The sequence below is a fragment of the Trachymyrmex cornetzi genome, unplaced genomic scaffold (genome assembly GCF_001594075.2).
Source record: "Trachymyrmex cornetzi isolate Tcor2-1 unplaced genomic scaffold, Tcor1.1 scaffold1098, whole genome shotgun sequence".
Taxonomy (NCBI): domain Eukaryota; kingdom Metazoa; phylum Arthropoda; class Insecta; order Hymenoptera; family Formicidae; genus Trachymyrmex; species Trachymyrmex cornetzi.
In genome coordinates, this window is record NW_017295651.1 from 52,115 (window position 1) to 63,032 (window position 10,918).

At 29.6% G+C, this 10,918-nt stretch overlaps 2 protein-coding genes across 2 annotated transcripts in view; both read left to right on the forward strand.

Moving 5' to 3' along the window:
* LOC108761994 (lipase 3) overlaps window positions 1-5,289 on the forward strand; it is an 18,446-nt gene extending 13,157 nt beyond the window's left edge. Inside the window, exons 6-8 of the mRNA XM_018508788.1 lie at window positions 3,263-3,347; window positions 4,122-4,282; window positions 5,105-5,289. Of these exons, the coding sequence (XP_018364290.1) occupies window positions 3,263-3,347; window positions 4,122-4,282; window positions 5,105-5,260 (402 nt within the window). The 3' untranslated portion in view covers window positions 5,261-5,289. The remainder of the gene's footprint in view (window positions 1-3,262; window positions 3,348-4,121; window positions 4,283-5,104) is intronic.
* Window positions 5,290-5,986: 697 nt separating this feature from the next.
* On the forward strand, window positions 5,987-8,524 carry LOC108761940 (gastric triacylglycerol lipase). The gene is made up of 4 exons (XM_018508734.1): window positions 5,987-6,424; window positions 6,885-7,086; window positions 7,631-7,745; window positions 8,368-8,524. Exons 1-4 carry the CDS (start codon window positions 6,254-6,256, stop codon window positions 8,522-8,524), a joined length of 645 nt encoding a protein of 214 aa, XP_018364236.1. The 5' UTR covers window positions 5,987-6,253.
* The last annotated feature ends 2,394 nt before the right edge of the window (window positions 8,525-10,918 follow it).

Consider the following 10,918-nt stretch of genomic DNA (forward strand, 5'->3'; position numbering starts at 1 on the left):
TTCGTTACCGTTACAGTTACCAAAGAAAAAAAGTAATGCAGTTACTAGTAAAGTTACCAAAAAAGTAACTTGTAACTGTAACTTCGTTACAAGTAACGAGTTACTTCCATTCCCTGGTTATTTTAAGCAAATTTTTGGCATGCCTATGGGTTCTCCTTTATCACCCATCTTAGTTGATATTGTAGTACAGGATCTGGAAAATGATGTGATTTCTAAATTAAAGTTTGACATTCCACTATATTATAGATATGTGGATGATATTATTCTTGCAATTCCAAACAATCAACGAGACATTAGATACATTTAACTCTTTTCATGACAGGATTACATTTACTTGTGATCAAAATTATGAGGGTTCTTTAAATTTTCTTGATGTTACTGTGAGTGTTGAGGAGGGACAGATTAGATTTAACAATTACAAAAAACCGACGAACTCTGGACGCTACCTTAGTTTTCATTCGCTAGAACATAAAAAAGGTGTTATTATCGGACTACTGGATAGAATTATCTCTTTCTCGCACATCCAGAATTTCACAACAAGAACATAGAAATGATGATTAATACTTTACTTGACAACGGCTATCCTTTAGACTTAATTTTTAATACCATTAACAAAAGAATCAAATGTCTAGCTAGAAGAAAGAATGTATATAATAATAATTTTCAGAATTCAGACAATGATAACTCAATAAATAAATATTTTATGGTGCCACACATAAAAAATATCTCAGAAAAGTTTAAATCAATTGCTGAAAAGAATACTTTTAAAATCGCGTATAAACCAATAAATAATTTAAATTTGATAATTAAAACAGGTAAAGACAAACTTGACAAAATGGAACAATGTAACGTAGTTTATAAAATTAATTGCCTGAATTGTGAATCCTCATACGTCGAACAAACTAAAAGAAAAATAAAAACGAGACTGAAAGAACATAAATCTAGCACTTCCAATTCTAACACAGTGCAATTTGTTTATACTATTTTCTATGTTTTTTATAAATTCTAATGTTGTTTTTTTATAACTGAAAGGGGGTAAAGAGAAATTTTCCCCTAGTTGTAATAGACACTGTATTTTTGTCGGAATGTGAGTAGAAGTCAGATTGATAAACCAATTGTTTTTTAGATTCGTCAATGATGAATTAATACTATTCAAATTAATTTCTGAAGGATCAATGAGAACATCAACTGTGTTGTCATTTCTCCTGTACTCAACCAAGCTTGGGGATATTAATTGATTGATATTCTCAAAATTATCTGTCAAATTGTTAGAAATCGTCTGATTAATATTCAATAAGTTATAGTGAATCGGTTTCGTCTTGCAGACTATGTCTTTGTTATGTTGTTTTAAAAGCCACTTCATTTTCTTAAACAATCTAGCTGAGTCCCGTTCAAATAAAGCTGTAAAATATCTATTTTGTTTTTCTAAGAATTCTTTAACTATGTGAAACGGAATATGATGCGTGATTCTTCTCATTAATTGGAAAGATTGTTTTTTAGAATGGTTGATTGATCTATGAGCATCATTTAATTCAACATGAAGTATCCGGTTGATGTACTTACGTGTCATGTGCGAGAACTTGTTGACCATTTTATAATGTGCTAAATAGAGTTTATGGCCAGAACAAAGCGAAAGTTAAAAACGAGAATCACAGAACACCGAAATGATATCAGGAAAAGCAATAACAATTATTCAGTTATCACAGAACACAGATTGGAATATGGCCACGATTTTGATTGGGAGAACACTGAGATTGTCGATAGTGAACGATTTTTATATAGACGACGTATTTCTGAAATGCTACACATTAAATTACAAAAAAAATGGTTTAAATCTACAATTCGACACTGAATTTCTACATCACGCGTACATTTCAATTCTTGACAATTTACATTGATTCAATAATATGTTGCACTAAGTCGTATTTCTATGCTTGTAATGTCGGAAGTATCGTCTTTGTTGTTTATTGTTTATGCTCATAGTCACATGAAAACCGATGCTTAAGTTAAATCTTTGACAGTTACTCATTTGATTGCTGACTGTCGCTTTGTTGACATGTATAAGTTATTACTAATTATGGATGCGGATATACAGCGAAATTATTTTAATTTTTAAGTATTATGTTCACGGTTTGATAGGTGAGTGATCATTCTAAAGTTTTCATTATTTTACATTTTTCTTTAATAACTTAATAATGGTTGGATTATTTATATAGAATCCACTTTCAATTTATTTGGTCGCCTGATCTGTTAACCTGGTGTCTTTATAAATGAAGCGGAATGATTGGGCACTCTCCTATCAAATCAGCTAAGAATTTTATTGTATATGGATCAGATACACTGAGGATGGCTCGAATGTAAGCCAAAATGACTGATTTTTTCGTACTTAATAAATCTTTTGTTCGCACGAATTACAGCAATATAACTCTCAGTAGTCTGTTCTCTGTTTATATTTTTCCAATTAAGTATTCCTAATATTGTTATAAGATAACTATCTTGTTTTTTACACGTCGTATGTTATTAATTGAATTACAATTATACATATTGTCTAATAGAAATTGGAACTTTTGTGTGGACATATATTGAGAAAATTTGCTTACCTATTGGTTGTGGTTCACGTATCAAGATCTGTTAGACAATTTGACTCGTATGGAACACTTTGCATTTAAATGAAAAAAATCACATCTATCACTGAACTGGAATAAAACATCTACTAGTAACGTATTAACGGATATTTGTAATATCTTAAATTATTTATATGCGTAAGACTCTAATTTTAAGACTTAAATTATTTATATGCAAAATATTCTAATTTTGAGAATTAATAATGTATTACTGAAGAAGGTCTGATTCAAGACCGAAACGTTTATTTATTGTACTATATCAAATATAATATTCTTAAGCCATCTATATCAGGCATTCGTGGTTTTATGCCTTTTTAATTATATTGTTTTATATTCGTACCATGTTTCTATAATAAATATTTAATAAATATTAAGTCAGATATTTGTATCATTAAATACATATTTTATATCTTATTATTGATCTTTATACTATATCAGTATGTAAAATTCAATTTTTCTTGTCTCATTCCCCGCTGGACTTGTCATCTAATCTTATTCTGCATTACCAGTAAAGCGTGTCCTTGCCCATTTGCTTCGTGGATGCCCATGGGTAGACAGGCAACCCGACTTCCTGATGTGTAGGTTGTGGAAGCACCCTATATATATAGTTATAATTTATATTATTATCATCTCTCTAGGCTCTTCTACCAGTTATCTTAGGACAGTTTCCTGATAGCGTATCCACGAAGCAAATTATTCACTACGGGCAACTCATCAAGTCTGGTAAACGTTTATACCTTATTATTTATTATAATAATAAATTCAGTAGACACACACTGGTTCGATCAGAGTGTCATAAAAATTGCTATACATTCCACGTGGCACAGCAGTGCCTACAAAACGCTAAAAAAACGCTTAGGCAGGTGGATGACTTTAGCAGTTTTTTAGCGTTTTAAAAGCGCACACAATCAGGATAAATGCAGTTTCATAGTATGTTTGCAGCACTTTTTACATAGCACAACAGTGCCTGTAAAACGTTTCAGAAAACGCTGTTGCAAAAGTGCATGCAATCAACACAGGATAAATGCAGTAATAAATGCATAATTATTTTTTGATCAGTGTGACTTAAAATCTGCTAAGTTATTCACACGCAATGAAAGTACATAAATGACAGCAGTTTTAGGAGGTGCAGTCGCAAGGGCGCTCCTAGAACGCTTTGCACGCGCTGTTATGTTACGTGAAAAAGTGGTGTATATTATACATATAAAGATACCTAAGTGCAAGAGCATAATGTAAGTACTTTGAGCGATAAGATATTAAATATACATTTTGTGATAAATATTTACAATATGTGATAACATTTTATCGTTCAAACAGTTTATATTGTGTTTTTATTATTAAATATTTTTATGTATATTTTTAACACACACTAGTGCAGAGTAATAAAAACTCACTATAATATAATACGTATTATGTATAAAGATCTATCGTAATATTCATTACATTAAAATTTATTAAACACATTTCTTGTAATAACAGTAGTAAATTTGTCAACAGGAACGCTATCATCACCAGATGAATTTAAACAATTTGACTACGGAATATTGGGCAATACAAATGTATACGGTTCACTCAATCCACCGAATTATGATTTAAGCAAGATCAAAGTCCCAGTCTATTTATATTATAGTGAAAATGATTGGTTAGCGGATGTCAAGGTTCGTTTTTTTTTTCTTTGAAAAAATTGTTTATTTGAATAAATTAATTTAGTTGTCTTTACGTCTTTTATTGGAGAATATATATATTTAAATCAAATATAATATGTTTGACTTAAACACACATTTCATCGAAAGAAAAATAAAAACGAATTAAATTAATTTAATCAAATGAACAATTGTTTTTTGGCGTTTAATTCATTTATTTCGAGTATCTTTGTATTGACATTTGTCAAGAGAATTAAAATATATTTTCATTTCACGCTAGATTTAAACGTCAAAGTGATTATATGATCCCCGTTAATGCTCAATGACAATATGACAAAATCAATTGAAAAAATCAATAGTTGTTCAACCTGAGTCTCTATTCTTGAAAGATACATAGATATACGAAACACTAGAGATATACCACAGTATACATAGTATTTCCCTAATTTTTCGTATACGTTTCTTTTCAAGAATAGAGGTCTTGAGATCCGATTTGAGCTAGGTTTAAATCAGTATTTCATTTGAAAAACGCTTCTCAAACTATGATTTAATAAATTTGATTGGTTCAAACTTTGATTCAAATCTAGCTCGTCTGAAATGAAGATTAATCGATCGTAGATCGATCTACGACTATGAATACGGACCCTAGGACTGTGCACTTATCTATTTCATTCAAAACTAGGTTCAGTTAAGTTCTTCAATAAAATCGCAACTATAAATACTAATCAGGATGTAGTCATTGTAGTCACGTAATTGAAACCAAAGATCAAGCGTCAAATAAAATTGTACTGTAACATTTCTGCGAACAGTTTTAGTTATATTGTGATTCTTTCGTAGGATGTGGAAAAATTATATAAGGAGTTGGGTAATCCGTCCGGTAAAACTTTAATTGCGAATAAAAAATTTAATCATTTGGACTACATGTGGGCTAAAGATGTGAAGAAGCTTGTATATGACCAAATAATTAGTAGAATGAAGAAGAAGTCCCGGTAATGAAGTACCGGCATCTATTCTTCCAAATTCCTGCGGTGATTAATCTATGGAATTTGATCAGGAATATGTCTTTCTTGTCAACAGAATTATTTTATCTCAAGATGAATTTATTTTATATATACCGGTTTAAGTTATCACTCTTTTGTTAATATATTCGCATTTTCATAAAATATTTTATCAATTTGAAATATTTTATCAATGTGAAATGTTTAAATTAACAAATATACACCTTGTATTATGCACTCATTCCTATAAATTTTCCTTCTTTCATATTATCGTATCATTTATTTTTTACTCGCTTAGTATTTTTATTTAAATTTACCTTGTTTTAAGACCGTTTTAAGTAATATCTTAATACGTCTATTTGATTGATTCGTGAAATCTTAAATATTTCAGACGATCTTAAATGTAAAATCCGTGAATCCAATCTATGAACATCTGTCAATGATTAAATCAAAACAAATGAAATTATACATATAAGAATCAATTAATGATATAAAGATAAATAATCTCTACGAGATGGAGAATTTGCGAAATCAATTTTCAAATCATGAATTATAAGATTTTCTTAACGACCTACATTTTATCAGTAGTGACTAATTACAATCAGTTCTTTTGTTTCTTCCAAAGTGATAAAGATCTACAATTTTGCGCAAAAACTTGAAAAAGCGATATATCATTTTATTGATAAATAATCAACTCATTTGACAACAATCGGTGTAAAATTCTTTCTTTTCGAACACCTTATCACACAGCTTTAATCACACAGCTTATTAATACACCAATCGTATTGTCAAATCAGAAATTATAACGGATAGATTACGATAGAGTATTGATATGATCGCATAAAATAGCAAACACTTCATGTCAGGTGGCATTTTCAGTAAATAAGTAGCATCGTTTATATATACGTTACACATTCGGGAAGAAAATCGCGCCCAGCATAATTCAAACTGATCGATTTTTGCATAACGATTTCATCAAGTAACAATAATGCCGCTATTGATCCTCCTTCTCTCGATTCTGGCGTCCGCTAGAGCAACGTCGTACTTTTCAATGGACCAACTGCCCAATGTTCTACCAATAGACAAAATACCGGCGATCAAGGAATTCAACGATCCGCAATTTTTGGCAACTGTACACGCAGATGCATCGCTTACCGCTGTAAGTGCAGTTATCGAAATTGAAAGTAAATTAAAAAAAAAAGAATTTATGTTCAAGTAACGAATAGACATAAGTTCTATCGATTAAAAGTTGAAATGTGATAACTTTTTGAAAATGACTTTGTATTGTTCAGAGAGATCACTAATACAATTACAAATATTTAAAAAATCTATCATTCAATAAAAAATAATATATTAATTCATTTATATTTCTAACATTTTCTCATTAAATTATTTAAATTTCTGTATCAAACAATTCTAATAAATATTATATATATATTGTTATTTATAACATATAATTATTTATAACATATTATTTATGACATAATAAATCTAATGAATGTAAATTATTTTTATTGTTTTGATGATGACATGTTTTGAACGACGCATTGCTTAATTTTTTTTTCAATCGTTTGATATCAATTAATCTATTGGTATCAGAAAATTATTTTATTGAACAGCTAGATCTAGTGAAAAAGTACGGCTACAATGGAGAAGTGCACGAGGTGATCACCTCTGACGGTTACATTTTGAAATTACATCGGCTAACAGGACGAACTAATTTCAACAACTCACAAGTGCAAAAACCTGTGGCATTCGTGATGCACGGCCTTTTATGCAGTTCAGCGTGTTTTATCATTTCCGGACCGGAGAAAGGTTTAGGTAATAAAATGGCATTTTTAATGAAGCATTTTTAATGGAGCAATTCCTAAACAGAAGTGTACGTCTAAAAGTCATAGTACACAAAAAATTTGAGTAACAAGACAAGCAGTAAGCAAATTAACATTTTGGATTTACTGCTTACGTTATTACGTTACGTACTCTTTTAGGGCCTAAGCACAAAAATGACTGTAACTGAGTCGTGGAACATAAGTTGTAGTTGTAAACTGATTAAACATTATTCTATTGATCTATAACAATGACTTACGACTCAGTTACGATCATTTTTATGCTGAGGCCCTGGCGATTGACCAATTCGTTTACGTCTTACTATTCCAAGTTTTTTTTTGCGCTATACATAGCCTTCTTTATATGTATCTTCAGATTTTAAAGAAAAATATATTGAACTATATTATTTTAAAATATAATTATAAAATAAAATCATATAATTACCGATTAAAAATTGAAAACAAATTTTTTTTTCAACTTCATCCTCGTTCCAGTGTTTGTATTCGCTTTAATAAAAATATATCTTTTGAAATTTTAGCTTTTGTTCTGGCGGATGCAGGATACGACGTGTGGCTCGGTAATGCACGTGGCAATGTATATTCACGCGAACATAAACTCCCGGCTATTCGAAAGGAACTTTACTGGGATTTCAGGTAAGGATAATGTATAAAAAAAATTAAAAACTAGTAAAGAAAAAACGCAAACATGAGTAAGAAAAACAATTATAGTATATTAATAGATTTGAAGATACGTGAACATAAGACAGCAGAGGCTTGACTGACTTGACACAAGAATCAGTCACTGGGTTACTACTCTATCTCGCGAGCCTAAAGATATCGTCACATACGACATTAACTTGCATAATATCCATTCTACAATAGAGTCGGAAGTCGTAAGCCGTAAGAAATTGGCCAATCATAGTTAAGTGTGAGAAGAATAATCGACTACGGTTAATTTCTTATGGCTTATCGTTTATGATTCTATTGTAGAACAGGCTTAAATGTAAATTGCGTCAGCCAATTAAATCGTTTCAATTAGAACAACGCATAGTACTTGATGCAATTTGATTGACGCAACTTACGTTTTTGCATGTGGCGACTGCACCCTGAGACATTAATCATTCAAGTTTACGACTATTCAGTTTAGGAAATCTGTCAGAATATCAAGTCATTTCCATATATGAGGCGCGAGCTTGAGTCTGTTATGAGCCATATCAGATTCTTAAATAAATTTTACTGTGAACGTCATATTAGGATCCTCAATTGGATCTCTTAGGGCCATGTCAAATTTTTTCAAGCGGTTATGGCATGACAAAGCAGTGGCAAAGTATCATGGCGTTGCTGAGGATATTTCTACCAAGACACCTTTAGTCTTATCGAGAAACTTTAGCTTTGATCACAACCCTGCAGATTCGAGGCATTATTTCGATTAATTTTAACTAAATTTTTCGATGAGATAAACATATATCGCGTCAATAAAGTATAGTATTTACTTTGTAATACTTTATTAAGTATATCATTCTCATTATTATGTGTTAGTGAATATTATTATGTTTTATTTAAGATTATATATTCGAATAAATAAACATAGGAAAGGTTTCTTTTCGAGCTTAAAGTCTAACGTTGCGCATTTCTTATTACGTGTTTTTGTCTCTTCCGAAGTTGATTAATTTTTATTTCGGGTGACAGAAAACGAAAAAACTGGATAAGAAGCAGAAAGTAAACAATCGTAAAAAGCAAGAAACAGAAAGTAAAGAGCTTGTTTATATTGTGGATATCGTCAAAATGTTTTATTCATTTATATTATGTCATAAATTTGAGAGTTGCATTGATATATTCATCTTTGAAATAAACTATAAGTTTTTTAAGCGGTAAAACTTATCTTAATGTCAAAAATAGCTCCGTGTGAATTTATATACCACAATTTCAATTCTGAAAAGGTGACGCCGAAATTATTTTTAGTCTTAAAACGCAATCAGAACTAATAATAGACCTGCACTACTTAAATTGGTGCGTACAGTGTAATAAGTTGAAGTGAAATAAATATATGTTTGTTTTGTTTCAACTTATTGCACTGAATGCACCAGTTCAGACAGTGCAGGAATAAAGAACACACCTAATTGCTTAGCAACTTGTTGAAAAAAATGTCAACGATGTTGTACATACTAACCATTTCTTTATACCATGTCAAATTAAATAAATAATAAATATTAATTTTATGATATGTATCATTTGTATAAAAAAATGATATTAACAACTGTGGTGCCAAGTTAAATTCTACTATCAAAATAAAAAGTAAAACCCAAGGGATACTATCTTTATTATTATTTACTTAATCCAAATGGTATTATCCTTAATTTTTATGCAAATAAATAATAAAAGGTAATTATAATTTAAATCTAATAATAAAAGTAATATATAAAAAATTTAATCTGAACTTTACACTGAATACGAATAAAGTTTATTTTTCTTTCATAACGCGTGTCTTACAAATCGAAATTTATTTTTTTTAAACTTAAACTTAACAGTATTCACAACGTTCATTCTAATTTTACTGTGAACACGATTCTATAATTCAATAGCATATATAATTTACACGATTCTATAATTCAACCGCATATATACACATACTAGATATTTTAACTCTTATGCTTCTTATTTTTCTTATTTCTATAAACATTCATATTTTTTAATACGATTCTAATTTTTCTTATTAATATGCTTCTTATTTATGTTACTTTTCGAAATATTACATTTTCTAAGTATTATATTCTTATTTCTCTTATTTTTCTAAATATTACATTCGTATTTTGCTACTGTTATTATATCGAGATCTAGCAGCGTCAAGTGTTTTTACATGAAAAATTTTTCTATTTAAATTTGTGATAATGTTTTGTATAATGTTTTGAAAGATAATTAAATAACCACTACTTTAGTTGGAAGAGGAAATGTCTTTGTGTGTGTGAATGAATTGTGATATAATGCTTTCATTTGAGAGAAATTTAAATCATTTGGATTGGAATGGGAAGATCCTTCAATAAGATATACATACATACTTAGGTTTCATTGCATAAAAATTAAAGATAATATCATTTGGATTAAGTAAATAATACTAAAGATAGTATCCCTTGGGTTTTATTTTTTATTTTGATAGTAGAATTTAACTTGGCGCCACAGTTATTAATATCAATTCTTTTATACAAATGATACATATCATAAGATTAATATTGATTATTTATTTAATTTGACATGGTATAAAGAAATGGGATTTAACTTTGCGCCAGTTCTTGATATCAAATCTTTTATAGAAATGATATCATTAAAGTTAATATTATTTATATAATTTCGTATCCGAATTACATGGAATTTAACTTGGCGCCAGTTTTGTTGATATCAAATCTTTTATACGAATGATACATATCGTTATAAGAATATCCTCGAAAAAAATTAAAGTTACTATTAATTGGGTTGGATACTTAGTATTATATGTATAGAAAGGGCCGGTTTTATCAATCGATTAAGCCGAATCGGTGATTAACTATCAATCATAAGTGGTCAATTCTACTAAATAGCAAACACAATTAGTTCCACAGCCAATTAAATAATTGGCGTTGGTGAAACCGGCCCAAATGATTCTTCACGAAAAGCACGCGTGCTTAGCGCTTTTTTTACCTTTTTTTAAAAAGATAAGTTTGTATAAATAACATATAATATAAACTATAGAATCGAAGCCTTTACACGGTCTAGCTGGATCTTAATGCTTGTATGATTCTTATGTGAATTTATATACTACGTATGTAGTCCCACAGAAACGCGCGCCGAAAAAT

Coding starts and splice junctions, on each gene's coding strand:
- LOC108761940 (XM_018508734.1), top strand. CDS start 6,254: ATGCCGCTATTGATCCTCCTTCTCTCGATTCTGGCGTCCGCTAGAGCA. Junction 7,087..7,630: donor CGGACCGGAGAAAGGTTTAG/GTAATAAAATGG, acceptor TTGAAATTTTAG/CTTTTGTTCTGGCGGATGCA. Junction 7,746..8,367: donor GAACTTTACTGGGATTTCAG/GTAAGGATAATG, acceptor TGGATCTCTTAG/GGCCATGTCAAATTTTTTCA.